This window comes from Eurypyga helias, unplaced genomic scaffold (assembly GCF_000690775.1).
Source record: "Eurypyga helias isolate BGI_N326 unplaced genomic scaffold, ASM69077v1 scaffold5079, whole genome shotgun sequence".
NCBI lineage: Eukaryota > Metazoa > Chordata > Aves > Eurypygiformes > Eurypygidae > Eurypyga > Eurypyga helias.
In genome coordinates, this window is record NW_010272693.1 from 1 (window position 1) to 19,426 (window position 19,426).

The 19,426-nt window shown below is 37.6% G+C and overlaps 1 protein-coding gene across 1 annotated transcript in view; it reads left to right on the forward strand.

Annotated features, from left to right (window-relative positions):
• The first annotated feature begins 131 nt into the window (after positions 1-131).
• The window catches only part of CEP120 (centrosomal protein 120kDa), a 24,146-nt gene continuing 4,851 nt past the window's right edge, over positions 132-19,426 (forward strand). Inside the window, exons 1-9 of the mRNA XM_010159208.1 lie at positions 132-280; positions 1,173-1,355; positions 3,641-3,737; positions 3,826-3,975; positions 6,950-7,039; positions 7,526-7,618; positions 9,255-9,416; positions 12,465-12,587; positions 14,044-14,142. Of these exons, the coding sequence (XP_010157510.1) occupies positions 168-280; positions 1,173-1,355; positions 3,641-3,737; positions 3,826-3,975; positions 6,950-7,039; positions 7,526-7,618; positions 9,255-9,416; positions 12,465-12,587; positions 14,044-14,142 (1,110 nt within the window). The 5' untranslated portion in view covers positions 132-167. The remainder of the gene's footprint in view (positions 281-1,172; positions 1,356-3,640; positions 3,738-3,825; positions 3,976-6,949; positions 7,040-7,525; positions 7,619-9,254; positions 9,417-12,464; positions 12,588-14,043; positions 14,143-19,426) is intronic.

The following is a 19,426-nucleotide window of genomic DNA, read 5'->3' on the forward strand; positions in this document are numbered from 1 at the left end:
TTTCCAGCAGATTAACCCCCAGCCTCTACCGGTGCTTCAGGAATAAATTACTAAACCATTTTCTTGTAGCAAAAGGTAAAAGAAAAATCTGTCTAACTTATTATGTGATTATTTTTGTTACTTTTCTTAGGTACTCGTATCCATTTTTTGGCAGTGCAGCGCCTATTATGACAAGCCCACCTGTAGAAGTCAGAAAGAACATGGAAGTCTTTCTTCCACAGTCCTACTGTGCATTTGACTTTGCAACTATACCTCATCAGCTTCAAGATACATTCTTCAGGTGATAACTTGTGTTCTTTTTATCTCAATTACACTTGTGCTGGGTTGTTTTTTTTTTTTTGTAAATGCAGTCACAAGTTGAAATTTTTTACTTATGATCATCAGTTTGAGAATTTAGTGAAGAATCCAAGTGCTAATGCCAACAAATAATTAATACACTGCTATTCTAGTTTCTGTATTATTTACAGAAGACATGTATGTGAAGACAGGGACACAACAAATTCTTGCTGTTATCTGTTGAGGAATGATCTTGTAAGATCATTGCTTAGAGCAACAGCACTTGTTTCTGTAAGTTGTTAATTTAAAGATTCATAGCATAGTTTTAATAAACCATTATTTCAAATTAAGTAGGTCAGGGTTTTTGAATTTTTCTTTTAATACACGATGGCTATCTGTTGTCTTTGAAAATACAGCAAGTACCTAGGAAGTTGAGTACAGTGAGGGCTGTGGCACAATTTTCCCAGTAGTCCCACCATCTTTCAATAACTGACTAGGATATGGAATAAAGAATCATCAAAATAGTGGTATTGTGAAAGAAGAGGTGGAGGACATGTAGCCTGTAAGTGGCAGTGACTTAAATTATTTTACAGATGATCTCAGTCTGTAAAGGTGATTCAGTCAATCACTTTCACTGCAGCATTTCTCTTTCTAATAATAATTGGAAAAATAATTATAATAACTGATAATCTGACCAAAGTTAGTAAGTGATGGAGAAGATACAGAGTCAGTCAGTCTCATTTCTCTGTGAGTGAGAGGCAGTAAACCCATCAAGCAATGGCATGACAATACTGGTGGGAAGTAAGTTTTAGAATATAAAGTCCTTTTCCCAAATAAATAGGGATGCTTACTCTTTTGTGTTGATGCCTGACACTAAAATCACTTCTTTGTTTCAGATTACCTCTGCTGGTTGAATTGTGGCACAAGGACAAAACAGCGAAAGATTTACTCCTAGGATTGGCAAGACTTCAGCTTTCAGATGTTTTGGCTTCGGAAAAAACCCGATTCTTGGGTGGTAGTGGTGAACAATGCTGGCGTCAGACTTATAATGAAACAGTCAGTGTCACAGCAGCACAAGGGTAAAACTGTTTAAAAAACCCCATACTTACTGTGTAGTTTTGACGAATCGTTTGTTTAGTATTTCCCTGAAAAAGGGCAAGCTCTTTTTTACATTTTTGGTCAACAGGCTGCAGAGTAATACAATATGGGGGTGGGGATAGGCATCCAAGAGGCCAAAAGTTGAATTGCCACAGGCATATTGCGCAACCCCGCACCTCTACCAGAGTCATTGTAATGAACACTTATATAATCATGATCTTGGGTAAAATTCACAGGCAGACTAAAGAAATTAAATAATTGAAAAAATATTATTGAGGCACTTTGCTGACTAAGTTACTTAACAATTACAGAAAGCTGTTGATCCAGAAAGCAGTTAAGACTGTCCGTAGTATGGTTTTAGATGCACCTGACTTCAGTGAAAGTTAGGAGGACAGATAAATTCACAGAGTGGAGAGGTTTCCTGTTTCGGGATTATACCCTGTAATAGTAGCGGGGATTTAAGTTTATATAAGTCAAAAGCAGCATTGCTGTTAATTAATATTCTCTGTGTAAATAAGAACATTTATCTTCAGAGAAGAGTGACATTCTTTTTTTATGTATATGAAGAAAATCTGTAGTCAGTTCTCTCCTGCATCCTTGTTGATGTGAACTGTGCTAGCAATCGGTGTCTAGAGCCTCCTCTTTTCCTGTGTGATAATGGAGGTTGATAATGCCTTTAGAAATAAATATAATTGCTATTAAGACTGAGGTTAGTTTTAAACGTCTAATCCTATAGATGATTAAAATATGCAATGTTGCAGACACAGGAAACTTCACTGACAGAGACTGATATCCTCCCTCCTCCCAGATGGATAGAACATTGTTAGAACTTTTTTGTATGAAAGCCAGCATGGCCTGATTCTTTAGAGGATTACTTGGATCTCACTGTACATTAGGGTTCAGACTTTCACCAACAAGATTGTTAAAATAAAACCTGGTTTTGCACAAAACTTAATAACCACTAGATGGCGTTCTCAAAATGTATCAGGTCTGCATTTTGCTGTGCTGATACCTTTGTAGCTTTGCTCTTGTTGGCAACGTTCTTCTTACGCTGACATGTTAAACTGACTTAATTGCTCAGATTTCAGACATCCGTTACTTTGAATATTGTTTTGCTTTTTTAATCAGTGACTGATGGAAGTTTAATGCAAGAATTATTTAATGCAGTAATTTCCGTGAACTTACGTGAAGTACAGATGTTTGGGTGGGTTTTTTTCTCCTTGCAAATAACGGTGTAGAAGATTGCACCTCTAAAAAAAAAAAAAGAGAAACACCAACATTTTGGTGTCATCTTTTTCTATTGACTGGAAGAGAGTTGCTGTGAAAACTACAGCCATGGTCAATTCCTGCAGCCTTTTGTTGCAGATTGTGTGATATCTAATTGTGCAGCTTCCAGGCTTCAGGTGATTGTGTAATTGCATTTGCATCGTTCAGTAATTGTAACTAAAATGAGAGTTTCGTTTCTGACCAGGTGCAGGACTGCACTGCACTGCAGTGCACTTCAGTGTTAGACTAGTGATAACTTTCAGTTATCTGTTCTGTGCGTATTCTTTCTCTTAATATCTTTCTGTGCAGAAAATTACCAGTCTACTACACTTTGTCTGTGACTAAAGATGAGGCAGCCAGAGACAAACTGTTCAATGTCAGCAGAAACTCCAATAATTTCAAAGTAGTTTATTAAAATAGCTGTTACCTCGATATTTATTTACTGTAAAAAAAGCAGGTAGATATATAACCTATAAGTGGACTTAAAGTTGTCAGTTCTCTATGCTGAAGCTTCCAGAAATACGGCTTTTAGTAATCCAAGAACTTATTACACTGTGGATAACTAGAAAGTTACTGTTAACATTTAAAAAGGCAAGACTAATGAAATTCACTGTGTATCTTAGAACAAAGTCAGCAGCAATACCTGTGTTCAATAGGTATGTTTATTAGAAAGATTTATGACTGAAGGTATAATTGTGGATCGTTCTCTTTTTATGTGCATGTGTTGGTTATAGTAAACTGTTAATTAAATAGGTTCCCGATGACAGATTATCTGTTACGGCCAGAAATCTTACTGTAGATGTATAGATCAGTCCCTAAGTTAAAACAATATACATGGGAGAGCATGCTTGTACTCTCATATAGGCAGCTCTTCAGAGTCTCTGAGCTTATGTGGAACTTTTTTAGCACTTCAAGATTACTGGTTTGTATGTAGTCCTACAATTTGGTTTCTGTATTATTAAAACAGTTTAATGTCATTTCATTTTATTGCTGTTTGTAGGTCAGGCAACAAAATAGCAGAGCTTTCATATGCTATCACTTTGGAAGACTACGGACTTGTGAAAATGCAAGAAATTCTGCTGTCGGATTCTTCTCAAGTAATTTTACATTAAATCTTACTTTTTTCCTTGAACACTTCTCAAATAAGTTGGGTTTCCAGTTAAAAATTCACTGTTGTTATATCAGTGTTTAGGTGATGGTCAGCAGCAGCATGTCCCACACACACAGCCTCGTGTACCAGAAAATAATCCAGAACCTCGAGAGACTCTAGAATACAAAGCAGCATTGGAGTTAGAAATGTGGAAGGAAATGCAAGAGGACATTTTTGAAAATCAGGTTTTTACACTTTCTGTTTATTTCTTAAAATGCGTGACAGCCAGAGATGCTTTAGCAGAATTGGAGAGAGGAATATGAACTGCAATTTTCTTAAACCTTGCCACTGGTTCAAGTAAGACCTAAACTAAGTTTTGTTCATATAGAGTATTAAAACTTGACATATACACAAATAACTTTCCTACTCTCAAGGAAGAAGGTTAATTATTTTAAGTGACTGAAGTAGGTGCTAGGTAGTGAAATACAGAATACCACCATCATAATTTCCCCTTACTGTTTATGGAGTACAGTACACTCAAGATTCAAATTCTTGATGTTTAATACTTAACACTGCATTTCATTATTCTCAGTCCAAATTCATTGCTGTGTTTCTACTCTTGAAGTCATTCTGTGTGTTTCATAGAATCTCATGCTTCTTTATTTTAGAAAATAATTTGAATCTGGTGTCCATTTGTTAGGATATTATTCTCAAACTTGGGCTTACTTTGCATTTTGCACTTAAGGGACAGAAATACTTTTCACTATCAGAATCACAGACCCACAGAATGGTTTGTGTTCGAAGGGACCTTAAAGATCAACTAGTTCCAACTCCCCTGCCATGGGCAGGGACACCTTCCACTAGACCAGGTAGCTCAAAATAGGTTGCATTACTTGTGTGTATGAAACAGTTGTTCCAAAACTGACAAAAGAAAGGAGAGGGCAGCTTTAGGGATTAATTTTTGATGTCCTGAGTGTAAAAGGACAATGTCTGCCTTTTCCCTGTGGTTTGCATTAAGCAGTACTAACCAGTACTTCATATCATACTTTAGTACTACCTGTAAATATTCATTTGGTAGCAAATGTCGAATGGAAACTGCTGTGGGGTTCCTCTGAATCCAGTGAAGACCTTGACTGGAAGCCAGACAGCTCCCTCAGCCTGTCCCCATAGCAGAGGGGCTCCAGCTCTCTGAGCATCTTCGTGGCCTCCTCTGGACTCACTCCAACTGGTCAATGTCCTTCTGATATTGGGGGCTCCAGACCTGGGCACAGAACTGTAGGTGGGGTCTCACAAGAGCAGAGTACAGGGGCAGAATCCCCTCCCTCAACCTGCTGGCCACACTTCTCTGGATACAGCCCAGGATACGGTTGGCTTTCTGGGCTGCCAGCGCACACTGCCGGCTCATGTCCACCTTTTCATCCACCAGTACCCCCAAGTCCTTCTCGTCAGAGCTGCTCTCTATCCACTCTCCACCCAGCCTGTACTTGTGCTTGGGATTTCCCCAACCCAGGTGCAGGACCTTGCACTTGGCCTTGTTGAACTCCATGAGGTTGGCAGTGGCCCACCTCTCCAGCCTGTCCAGGTCCCTCTGGATGGCATCCCTTCCCTCCAGCGTGTCAACCACGCCACACAGCTTGGTGTCGCTGGCAAAAGTGTTAAGGGTTCACTTGATCCCACCATCCATGTCACCGACAAGAAGTGAAACAGCACTGGTCCCAGTACTGACCCCTGAGGAATGCCAGTTGTTACTGCTTTCCACTCAGATGTTGAGCCATTGACCACCACTCTCTGAAAGTGACCATCCGGCCAGTTCCTTACTCACCGAGCAGTCCATTCGTCAAATCCATGTCTTCTCAGTTTTGAGACAAGGATGTCGTGCAGGACAGTGTTGAACACTTTGCACAAGTCTAGGTAGATAACATCGATTGCCTGTCCTTTTTCCACCAAGGTCAAGGCCCCATCGTAGAAGGCCACCATATTCATCAGGCACTATCTGCCCTTCGTGAAGCCATGTTGGCTGTCACCAAACACCTCCTTGTTGTCCATGTGCCTCAGCATGGTTTCCAGGAGGATCTGCTCCATGATCTTGCCAGGCACAGAGGTGGGACTGACTGGCCTGTAGTTCCCCAAATCCTCCTTTTTTCCCTTTTTAAAGATGGGGGTTATGTTTCCCCTTTTCCAGTCAGTGGGAACTTCAACAGACCACTATGACTTCTCAACTATGATGGATAGAGGTTTCAGAACCTCATTCACCAGTTCTTTTAAGACCCACGGATGTATTTCATCAGGTCCCATGGGCTTGTGCACCTTCAGGTTCCTTAGGTTCTCCCGAACCAAATCCTCTCTAATCAATGGCAGCTTTCCATTCTCACAGTTGCTCCCCTTGACTTGCATGACTTAGGGTGTGTGGCTTGTGCCCTTGACAGTGAAGACCAAGGCAAAAACATCACTGAGCATCTCGGCTCTCTCTATATCCTGGGAAACCAGCTCTCCCATTTCCTTCCACAGAGGGCCCACATTTTCCCTGATCTTCCTTTCATCCCTTGCGTACCTATGGAAGACCTTCTTGTTGGCCATCATGTCCCTGGCCAGGTTCAGTTCGTTCCTAACCTGTTCCCTGACCTCTCGGACAACTTCCCTGTAATCTTCCCAGGCTACCTGTCTTTGCTTCCACTCTCTGTAGGCTTCCTTTTAGCTCCTCAGTTTCCCCATGATCTGCTTGTTCATCCCCTCACGCCTCCTGGCATTTTTACCCACTTACCTCTTCACTGGGATGCATCACTCCTGAACTTGGAGATGGTCCTTGAATATTTTCCAGCTTTCCTGGACCCCTCTTCCCTTCAGGGCTAATTCCAAGGAATCTTCCCGGTCAGTTCCCTGTAGAGGCTAAAGTCTCCTTTCCTGAAGTCCAGGGTAGCAAGCTTGCTGCGTACTCTCCTCACCTCCGTAAGGATTCTAAACTCCACCATTCCATGCTCACTGCAGCCAAGGCTGTCCTTGAGCTTCACATCCCCCACCAGCCCCTCCCTGTTGGTGAGAACAAGGTCCAGCATGGCACCACTCCTTGTGAGCTCCTCTATCACTTGAAGGAACCTTCAGTTATATAAATCAGTGTACCAAGTTTTTAATTTTGTTGCTTCAAGGCTTTATGATTTTTGATTTGATTTGATTTTTCTGGTTTGGGGGGTTTGTTACTTTTTCTTTTTTTGCTTTTAAAAGCTTAAAAGGAAGGAAATGGCCCATATGGAAACACTTGCAGAAGAATGGAAGAAAAGAGATAGAGAGAGAGAAGCATTAGTGAAGAAAAAGGTAAGGAATCTTGTTCTTATACTTGCTGAAACTCTCATAAAACTCATACCACTACAAAACTGTATTTCATAACTCTAACATCGAACAAAGGGTCTGTGATTAGTCTTCACACCTTCCGGTATGAATGTGCCTAGCTTACAACAGTGCAAAAAATTAAAAGTAGTCCTTAGTCAGAGATTATTTGTTAGAAATCCTTTCAGTTAGCTTGCTTTCTTTGTGGGCCTTTTAACTTTAATTGCCTTTCACTCGTATGGTCAGAAAGCACTTCTACAGCCAGGTGTGCATGGTAACCTGTTAGCCTTTATTGTGTTAGGAAAAAAGGCTCTCCATTTTGTTTTCTTCATTAAGAGCTGGAGATGTGTTTTATATGTAAATTTCCAAATGAAAAGTGTCAATATTTTGTGTCACAGCACAAGTAAATTCTTCACTCACTTAGAACATTTTTATTGCAAGAAAAGAAAATGCCTTTTTTTTTTGTTCTTTTAGGTAGCAGAATATACTGTGTTGGAAGAAAAACTTCATAAAAACCTGAGGGATCTAGATAAGAGAGAACGACAGCTTTTTAGTGCTGAATCAGAGGTAAAAAGTGTTCACCTTAAACAGTGCAATTCTATGAGCTATTTCTATAATGTTTGAGTTTTCAGACAGAGACAGTTGTGACCTGTGTGTAAGAACTGAAAGAACAGTATTCATGCTGAAGATGGAGGAACGCTAATAAGTTAAGCCAGATTTTGATACGAGCACGCTTTTTTTTTACTGAAATGGAAATTCAATTGATTTTGAAATTGATTGCTAGAATTATAGAACAATGAATTTTATATTCATAACAGGATTAGAGTGTCAGTGGAGACATTTACAAAACACCAGCATATCTCAGTTTTAAGGTTAGTGTTGTGAGGTGAACACTCTGTGTGTGTGCAAGAGTGCCTTACTTCACACAGTAATTGCCAGATTAACCATCTCCCAGCTCCAGGAGAGCTGGGAGAAACTGCAATTTTGGTTTTCTTGTTTTGGCTGGTTGTTTTTATAGTGACAGGGCCAAAGAAGATGCAGGAGAAAACAGTAGTTACCAATGTTACTAGATCTCACTGAACACCCCTGAGATTAGGAAACGGGGTGCAAGTCTTCAGGGAAGGAGAAATGTAAAGATAAAGAAAATGAACTGCCTGGTTTCGTACTTCAGAACAAGCTCACAATCACATCGGTAAACTGCTGTGGAGATTGAGCAGCTCAGCAAACTCTCTCTTTCCTCCTGTAGGTCATACCAGTTTTTTATATCAGTCCCTCCTGTGCATGTGAACAAGGTTAAGAAAGCTCCCAAGACAGGGGCTGGCCAGTTGAGCCTGTGTCTGACTCTGTACTCGGGCTCTCTGTACCCCTCAAGACGCAGTTTGTACTGTAAATAGTGTCTGACTTTACCTTTAACATCTATGCAAAAAATTTGGTGATTAATTTTGGCTGAATGCATTTCAGCCTGAGTAAAAATATTTATTTTGAATCTCGTACATGTTTGTCTCAAAACTTGCTCTAAATTTAGTGAGATGCTGACCTGAGGGTTTGGAGATAATAAAGATCAGTGGATTCCTAAAGCGTCTAGACAAAATGATGTAGGGTTCATTTAGCAATTACACAGTTTGAGAAATGGGACGCTTGGAGAGGTTTCTATTCAGCTAGCAGTTTTCTGGGCTGGTAACATCTTTCTAGAAAGTTCAAATATGTCAAGGACTTCTTTCCTGTTTTAGCCCAACAAGAAATTTTCTCAACATGCTCAGTCTGAGGAGTGCAATCTTACTGATCTAAAGGCATCTCAGCTGTAACTGTCACTTCACTGTTTCTGCAGTGAAGGGGTATATTTAGCTTTTTAGTTGATAGTGGAAAGGTCTTTATAAAATTTGCCTTTAGTAATCCCGTGTAGAAAGTACAATGGAGATATGGATAGCCCATTTTTACCATAGTCAAGCAAGAGTTTATTTGTAGCACAATGGAGTAATTTGAAGGTTAAATTAGTTAAACTGAAAACCAGTAAAATAGGATGTAGTAGACATCAGTAACAGTATGTAGTAAACATACAGATAACAATGGAATTTCTGTTGTTCAATTTCTAAAATGGATAACCATTTTTTTCTGTGACGGATAGTAGTAAGGGTTGTATGAAGGACTCTTAAAATTAGGAACTTGGATCTGTGGATTGATACAAATATGTCTCACTTTTAAGCTTCAAAGAGTAAAGAAGGAGTTGCAAGCAGAGCACGAACGACATCTTCAGGAGCTACAGGATTCTGTGCGACGAGCCAGGGAAGACTCTGCACACCAGGTTGAGCTAGAAAGGTCAAAAATCAAACAGGTGGAACAAGACAAGCTTCGCTTACAGCAGCAGGTAAGTACACTTAAATTTTATGCCTCAACCATTTACTTATTTAGGTAAGCATTTGTTAAAATAAGTATACCAAGTTCGGCAATGACTTTGAGGCAAGCGATTTCTGGCAACGCTGTAATAAACATTTTGTCTGAATTGTCTGCTGGGCTGCATTCTGTGTCCCATCTCTGTCAGTCTTGCTCAGTAACAGGGCCGGTTTGCAATGCAGTTGTTATTCTTTGATTTTCAATACAGAAGAAACACAACCCTGCCATTACAAGTAGACGCTACACATAGAACCTGAACAGCAGTATACGTTTCGGTAACTTACAAATTGTTAGCTGTTAACATCTAGTAAAGGATCTAAGTAGCTTGACCATACAGTTAATTTTATTCTTCTATTGCGGTATTTCTATTATCCTTATTGGGGTGGGAATTATCTTGATATCATCATCTTCTGTTCTGAAAGTAATAGTGTCGTTGAATTGAGATGAGCTGTTTCAAACTACAGAATGCAATTCACTTCAAAGTGATAAGTGGATCACTTCTGCATCAGAAATGTGCTGTTGGCAGCTACCAATGCCCTATCAGTACGGACAAGATAGCCAATAGTTCTTCAGGCTTAAGTGGGCAAATGCCACCACCTAGGAGTCATCTTCATGCTTTGGATTCTCACTGACTTTTTCTCAGCTGGGTTGCAGTATCATGATAATCACTTTACTTTTTCCTACTCAAAACATACTGTATCACACCAAAGGACCACTTTGCTCAGCATTCTGTTGCAGCAATGGCTGGATTTAGAGGGCAAGGAAATAAGAAGTGAAAATTTTGTATATCCAGCATCAAGACATACATGAACCCTCAGTCAGAGGCAGCATTTCATATTTACTAGCCATCAGTGAAAATAGTCTTCGTGAGCCCATCTGATCCCTTTTTAAAGAGTATTCCTGTTGCTAGCATGCAACATCCTGTGGCAGCGAGTTCTTAAAATTTAATCGCATTGTATATTTAAAAAATTTTTGTTCCTTTTAAGCTTGTGGCTTAATAACTGTAAACAATCCTTCAATGTCTGTGCTATATACGATTCCTGATTGCTTAGGTGTTTGTCATGCTGTCTCTCTCCCAAACACAAGCCCCGCTATGTCTTGTCTTGCTTTGTGTGAAGGCCATTCCTTCCAGCTGATTGTCTTGGCTGTCTTTCTCTGTGCTGTACCTGCTATGTTGAGTGTCTCTTATGCTTCAGTATGAGACGGTTCTTACCGCATATTCTGCACAAGAGAAGCTGTTTTATTTTCCTTTGCTGATGGTGGGGTGAGTTTTTGTTTTGGGTTCTCACCATAGGATGTTTTCCTTTGTAATGTGTGCACACAAATTTCCTATTGCTACTAGTTCTGATGGGCCTCTTTTTTTCTTTGCCTTTTTGGATGTTGGGTTTTTGTGTGGTGGTTTGTTTTTGTTTGGTTGGTTGGGTTTTTTTAACAAGGAATGTTCTGAAGTAAATTGTTATTTAGAACCATTACATGCTTTGACTTACTCCTTACCATTTAAGGAGATGTGTCAATACATTTGCATTGTTGAGTTCTCCAAATATCTTAATTTATTTGGGGGTAAACCCCACTATGTGCAGGAGAAGATCCTGGAAGCATCCACCTTGAAGAACATCACTCTTAATTCATGAATAAGGAAGTTGTGATTTATGTGTACGATTTGTGCAGTTCCCTAACAGTCCACAACTTAATGGCCTCATGAGAAATGCAGGTTTTGAAAGTGTTTTCTGAAACAAACAAGAAATTTAACATTGTAGAAGTTTTAGGGAGAGCTGACATTTTTCATGGCTAAATAAATCAGGTACTGTCTTCGTCATTGGCATCATGTTTGTATGTCTGCTCTAGAAAGAATTTGGTAAATACAGAAAGATGACAAACAGCACTACGTTTTGTTAAAGTTGGCTCTTTCAGTTACATATGAAAATTAACTGCAGTGGAATACATTTTTCTAGAATCCTGAGGAAGCATCTTGGCTTTCTTACATCAAGCCTGTAAAAATAACAGATGCAAAAAGTTAAATTTTGGAAGAAAAATAGAAGTGACCCTATTAGGAGATCCGAAGGATTAAAATATTGATGTACTAATAGATGAAGTTGTAGACTTTGGAACAGAAATTAATTCTCTGAAGCATTTTCACCCAGTATTCTAAACTGTTGGATACAATTCAAGGAAATATTTTCATTAACTGGCTGGACATAAATACAAGTGCAGCATTGGTGATCATATTCTGTGATGGAATGCATTGTTTCAGTTGGGTATATTAAGGTATTTATAGTTGAGTAACATAAAACTGAAGAACATGGGCTTCTCTTAGAAAACATAAGTTGTTTTTTAATATGGTAAAATGAGAAAAAGCTGTTTGACTTGCTTAGGTTCTTTGTTGACAAGTAGTTATATATTGTCATCACTTTTCAAATTACCTATTTAAACATGAAAAGCAAAGCTCTCTCCATAAAATCTTCATGAAACTGTGGAAGTACACAGAGAGGGCAGAGGTACACAGCGTTAAGCCATTAGTCACTGAAGACTTTGTACTTCAGTTTTTCTTTTAAATCATCATTTGGCTGTACAAAGTATTAGTTGTTTCCTCTTCCAGACATTCCTAAACAAATTATGCTGGTGAAACTGAGTAACAAAACTTCACATAGTAGATAACACTGTTGGCTATCTTTAAAAGATGTGTGTAAATAGTTTTGTTTTCTGTGTTTCTTCTGCCAGTCGTTTTAGAAATGTGAACAGCAAGGTTTATAAATCTTGATTTTTCTGTATATGAGGACAGACTTGTTTTTCCTTTCCAGTACTGAGCAAAGATCGTCTTTAAAATTCTTTTATTAAAACATTGCTCTATGCCATCACCAAGAAATCATTAATTATGAATGTTGAGCTTTCAGTGTCTGTTTTATGTCAGATAATTGACAGTAAGATGTTTGTTCCAGGGACTAAGGAGTAACTTAAGTTCTGTAACCTAATTCTTTATGAATGTGTTTTTCTGCTAACTTGCATCTTTATATCCTTGATGAAGCTTTATGAAGCAGAAAATAAGCATAAAATGTTGGAGAAGGAGTTCCAGCAGTACAAAGAACAGCAAAGTAACAAACCAGAAACCCAGCTACAATCGGAAATAACTCTTCTCACTTTGGAAAAGGTATCTTGGATTTTTCTGGCCTTTAAAAACTGTCACATTGGTCCTTTAACTGGTAAAGGAGATGTAGAATAATGTTGCATGATTAACTGGTTACTATGTCCATTTTGTTTTAGTTTTTCCACCAGTTTCTTCAGACTTTAAATATTCAGACGTGTAAGGCCAACAGTACCCCTATTAATATAGAGGAAGCAGTAGTGCTGGAGGCTAAGGCAGGGAAAAACGTAGTCTATATGTTTAAATTCCTAATTCCATCATTTGTGCTGGGGACTCTAAGCATAGAGATGTTTTCTTATGAGGATTAATTTAGACTGGTATTCAATTATGTGCATTGGCTTTTTTAATAAGTATTTCTGAAAAGAGATTATGTTACTTATCAGTGGAATGGAATCACAATCATAAATTGATTTCTTGGAAACCATACCTGCCTTCAGGAGGGGATATTTTGCTTAATTAAAACCAGAGATATGGGCATTTTATGCTCAGAATTATTGTGAAGTTTGAGTCGAATTGTTGACTGAATAAGCTGAAAAAAATCAAACCAGTTTTCTTCACACAAAATGCACTCCCAGTTATATGGCCAGTGTGCATGTTACTATATGCTTGAATAACTTCTAAGAATACAAGCAAATGATTCAGCATGTTTCAATTACAGACTTTTTAAACTCTTATCTTAAATATTTTAGTTTTCCTATTTTTATTAGATTAAAAAAAAAATCAGTGCTTTAGGATCTTCAGAGAGAAATGGTAAATAATTTTTGTCTGATTAAAAGAAAATATTACAGCCTCAGAGTTGATAATTAAAAATGCCTCATTTTACAGGTTACTGTTTTCTCTGTACTTGATAAGTGTTTTTATTTGCGGTCTAATACTTTTTTTTTTTGTTGTTGCACAGAAGGCATTACATTTTTTTGGTGTGTAACATTTTTTAAAAGATTTGAGGAGTAAGATCAAAGATTCACACTAGATACATAGATTTTTATTTTTTTTTTAAAGAATGGTTTGTACAAACATCCTTTTCAGAGAAAAGAAGGTAGTACGTACCTTCCGTCAGCTGCAGGAAAACAGTCTACACACCTTTTAAAGGCAAGATTTATACATCAGTGTTTCTGTTAAATTTGTGTTTATAGTCTTTCTTGACAAAAAAGAAAAGGGAGGGGTGAGAGGGTTGCTAATTTGAGTATCTTAAATCTGAAGGTTACGTCAGCAGTTTTAGTGCTAAAAACTAATCTTTTTCTTTTTGTATAGACGGCTCTCCAATAAAAATAAGGCTATATTTTAAACAAGAAAATGTTCATGTGCCATAATATTTATGTTATATTATGTAACAGCTTTAGATGATGTTGTATGTTACACTACATAAACACTTTTCTTAAACCAGACCCTTTGTATATATACATCTTTCAGTGATTGTTACTGCTGTTATTGCTTCAGCTGATATGATTTTAATTGCTTTTAGGTTGAACTTGAAAGAAAGTTAGAGTCGGCTACCAAGTCAAAGCTCCACTACAAACAACAATGGACAAGGGCTTTGAAAGAACTTGCAAGGTTTAAACAGGTATGCAGGTTTTCTTTTATCATATGAGACAACTAAGTTAATGTAATGTTGGAAGCTGCTTAATTAATGTTAACTACTGGCAGTTTTGATTTTATTAGTGTTTGTGTTAGCAAAATTAAAGCTCTGAGCTGTGGTTTTTGCAAAAATAAGAATGGCAGAACTGATTTGAGTTTGACATTGAACTCGGGGAAGATGAAGGCTCAGGTCTGCAAAGAAGGTCGGCGTAAGTAAAAGCAGGCATGACTCAAGGCCAGAAAAGTTTTTTTTAATCTCATTCCCAACGATGCTCAGACAGCACTTCCAGAAAAAATATTTTGTTCTTGGCCCAACCATCTTGGTCAGTTACAGTCCTAACTGTTCTGTATTTTATTTGTGAAATGAATGGAGGGTAAAGATGAGAAACGAATCTTAGCTTTTAAAAACAGTGCTTAAGGTTTGCTGGATGCTGTAAAACAAAGTAAACTTGCAGAAAGTTAAAACTGGAAGCATGACTTTGTTCTCCTGCTTTTAGAAATCCTCATGTCATACTGACGTGGCATGCTTTATTGCTGCTCTCTGTCAACAGACCTTGCGTGCGCGTAGTCATACACGTATGACTTCAGTTCTTTGTTCAAACCTGCAGGAGCAGCAGCTTCATCCTCACTGAATTCATATGCCTCTGTGTTAATTTGTAATCACTTGTCTCATGAGTTACAGTAAACATTAACTAAACAGCATACTTTAGAGTGGCAAGCATTTCCATTGGCCTTGACAAACAAATTAGTAAATCATTAATCCCTGTTGCTGAACAAACCTTGACACAGGCAAAAGGCTTCAGAATTCAAGTTTAGTAAAAGGTTCTTATTACTTGTATTCACACTTTGTGCTTGAGGAAAAGTGGGTTTTTTGGGAGTTTGTTTTTGTTGGTTGGGTTTTTTTAGGTATTATAGTTCCTACTTCATTCCTACTGCTAGAGTATTCAGTTTTGGGAGACTAAGAAGCTAAGCCTACTATCTCCTAATTGATAATTACTTTTTAAAAACATATATTTCTTTCTGAAGAGGGTGAATGTGCTCTATAATTGCTATTAATAATTAAAAACTCATCTTATTTGCTGTCTTCAAATTGGTCCTCATTTGCCTAGTGATAAAAGGAGTCATGAATTCTCATCTCCAATTTCTGAAACACGCTCAACAATATGATACAAGTAAGAATATGAATCTCATCTCTGATTAAGATTTCTTCAGCAGCCATGAAATGTCCAGGCTGTTTCTTTCGCACTGCCATATTTAAAAATTCCTGTAGAATAAAAGAGAAGATTGTTGCTTGTCAGATTAACGCTAGTGTGTATCACTATCAGGTTTTTATAATAAATTTCATCACCATAGACCTGACGATCTGAATTTAGTAACATACGTCGATGGTTTCAGCTGACCCTCTTGCTGAAAGCCTGAACCATAAAATAAGTTGGCATGCTACCTAAAACTTCTCTGCTACAGAACAAACCCTTTCAAAGTAGTTTCTTGTGGGTTTTATACTCCTGTGCTTCATCTTATACTTAGTCTATTGATAAAAGATTTAAGTGACTTTAAAGAGCCAAATAAAGTTGAAGCGGAGCTGATCAAAAACCATTTACTGTGTTTTAAATATAAATTTGGAAGCTGTTGCTTCAGGAACTCTAGATTTGCTTTAGTTCAGATGATTTGTGCAATTGTGCATAGTTTGACCAATTTCTTGTTTAAATTGGATTAGTACCATGTTAATTTTGCATTGCCTCTGGTGAATAGCCACAGGGCTGTAATCTGTGCCAGTAATTTGTCACACCAAAGCTCTCTAGAGAACTATAAAAAACATTTGTGTAGTGAGGATTAGACGCTGAAAGCCGTATCTTAGATTGGTAATAAATGTTAATGACAAAACCCAGCTGGTAAGTCTTGGAAATGAGATCTAATGCTTTGTGCCCATTGCCAAAAAAATGTTTAAACAGAGGTTTCCATTACTCAAAGGTGACCTAGTACAGTCAATTTGTGAATTAAAGAAGCATAATCTACACGCTAAGCATTTAGTAAAATAGTCTTCTGATTTGCAACCATAAAAGTCAATGTTTCCTTAATTAAAAATTTTCCTTTTACTTTGGAACTAGTTCTTAGCACACATCTGTGATGGTTTTATATTTTGCAGAATATGAGATATGCAGTATATAACTTAGAAAAGTATGAGACTGCTAACAGAAAATGCTCTAAACTCCTTCATGTTTGGGATTTTGAATGATAAACACAGGGCCAGTGGTAACAAAAAAAAAAAAATCTAAAGTACATGAGGACACATGTACATCATGCTTACCTGTGCTTAACAAAATACAGAAGTTAGCTGAATTCAAACAAATTTGTAGAGCTGAGTGAAAGCAGCCTGCATCCAGCTTACTTTTCTTCCACCTTTCTCAGTCAGTGCAAGTCTGTGTTAGTACATCATTCATTATTCCCCTGTTCAGCTTCAGGAAGACAAAAATGCCAACAAGTTAGCTATGTATCTGTGCACCCAGGTAGATTTTATCATTTCCAGAGACTTCAAAAACGGTATTTCAGTGTTGGCTGACTGGGCAATTGCAGTACTGCACAAATGAGAGTTGTGTGGTGTCTATGTATGTGAGCGGGATTTCTGAGAGCGCCCAAACTGTTTACACAGAATTACATAGGTGCTTACCGAGATCTTAGATGCTCAGTTCAATACCTGTCTGAGTGCAAGAAATGGTGTGTCAAACCAAAGATCAAAGCTGGCAGAAATGCTCTTTTCAGCAGTTGATAATCTTTGTTATAATCCAGAAGGCCAGAATCTCAAAATGTACATACATACATTACTCAGTGTTCGGTGAGAAATGTTTTTTAAGTCTTTTAATGCGTTTATTCCCTACAGATCTGTTAAAACCAACACTGATGCATTTGTTTAAAACAACACAGACCGTATTGGCTGGCCAGCCATTCACTCTATCTTGTCCAGTGTCTTGCTTATCCACTCAGTAATTAATTTGATTAATTTTTAAGTAATTTAGCCAAGGATGTGATGTAAATCTTTGTTTAAAAAAAAAAAGCGCGCACACACACAAAAAAAGTTGGAGGTCCAAGTCTTAGTTAAAAACTGTGTCTTGAAACCATCCAGGCCCTCCTACTGACTTGTCAGCTCTGGGTTATTTTCAGAAAACTTTACTTGAGTTCCTTAGCTTCAATCGTTAAGTTTTTCCCACAGACTTGCATGGTATGTGTGAGTGGGAGAGTGAATAGTGGCTGCTATTTAGCCATTGTTTAGTCTAGTGTATGTATGTTTACATCTCCCTTTTGGATTTATAGGCAGCTATGGCAAAATAAAGATTGTGCTTCCTTGATTGAAGAGCCTCTTAACTGGAGCACCTGGCGGCATACAGGAATCCTTTTATGATACAATTATAATTGAAATTTTGAGGGTTTCTTCTATTACTGGTTAATTTTTATTTAATGCTCATATTCCTGTGGTACCACAGGTTTCAAAACATGATTGAAGTTCCCACCATGTGTGCTCCTAAAACAGTACTCCATGTCTTAAGCACTACATTAGAGATGCAAACTAATGAAGAAAAGTAGTAAGACATTGAAGTAAATGATCTGATAACTAGTATGTGTCGTCGTTTGGACTGGATTTGTTTTGTTTATGGGGATGTAAGAGGAGGGTGGCAAAATATAAAATTAATAAGAGAAAGGAATACTGGTGATAAGTTACCTTGGCCAACTCAGAGTATATTGCAAAAACAGTTTTCAGACTAATTTGTACGGGATACTCTTGGTTCGTATGTGGTTGCCTCACGATGCGATCGTGGCTGATAATGATTAGGTGGTGATGCCAGAGTACAGTTTCCAAGTGTACTGAGTTTCTAGTGGGTCTTATCTTGTATCCACAAATCTGCCTTCAGTCTAGCAGCTGATTATTCCGAAGTGTTTCCTTAGTTGAAATTTTAAAATTCAAAATTAAAAAAAAAAAAGTTTAAAATTCTAGTAGTTTGCGTTGAGGCTTAAAACAACCTGACTGGCTACAGTAAGAAGTTGGGAATAAATCCTGAAATAAGGTACGTTCCAGATATATTATAGAAGCATATTATCTCTGGAAATGTAAAGTATGTCCAAAAGTTTTGAGTGTATTTTAAGCATGTGAGTACGTACGTATAAACTTGTGTGCACTGAGGTATAGTTAAAGATGCATTGTGTACGATTATAACTTAGTTTTTAAGTATGCACAGAATAAAATGATGTTACAAGTGGGTTTAGAAATGACAGGATTTGCTCTATTAGTACCGTAAATGTCCAGAAGTGTTTTATTAAAACTATTCATTTTGAAATATCTCGCAGTAAATTCTGCTACGTTTCAAGTACTACTAAACAGTAGAGTTTGGTTCCTTCTTTGGTTTAAAAAAAAATAAATTAAATATTGTTGCCCAATGGATTGTTAAACTGTGATGGAAAAAGTGGATTTAATACTTCAAGGTCTGATAAAGTGGCACCAGTTTCATCACTGTGATGAATAAGAAAACCTTCCTTCCCATCACAACAAAAGACAGTCTTTTCATGGTCCCTCAGCATATCATACCAATTGTATATAAATTAATTCAAAATCAGCATGCCTCACTTCTTATCAAACCACTGTTGTAAATTCTTTGCCATCTTCTTGTATTGATGGATTATTAGGAAATGGGTTTCTATTGCTCTGCTGTGAATGTTATACATAGAGCAAGTTTGCTGTTATGCAGGCTACAAATTGTTATGACAGACTTTTAAAGGAGTTAAAGACTAATGTTGGGAAAGACATTTGAAAATCACAGAGTACAAAGTATGTAACTTAAATTACACACAGGATCCATCATAAATGAATCTGCAAAATCCCTTCTCACTTACTTTCATGTCTTTTATCCAGGTTGGACTGTCTTAACCTGAATGCTAGGGAAGTCTTGCCTCAGAAAATACTGATCTTTATTTTTTTTAATTTAATGTTATTGTGCTTAAATGTCACCTTCATGGGCATGGCATGCCACAGAAATTCCTGACTTTCACTGTTACAGGAGCAAAATTAATCTCATTTTTTCCTCACCTCTCAAACCAAGAGATGTCAAATATTTGTAATGTTTACATCACAATTGTATTAGTAAATAAATTAAATTCTAATCAAATTTATCTGTAAGGAAGTCCTACCCAGCATTAACTTGGAGGCAAAATGTACTGATTTTTTTTTTCCCCTGCTGTATAGAGTGCTAAATTCTTCTTTTCTCTGTATTCAAACATATTTC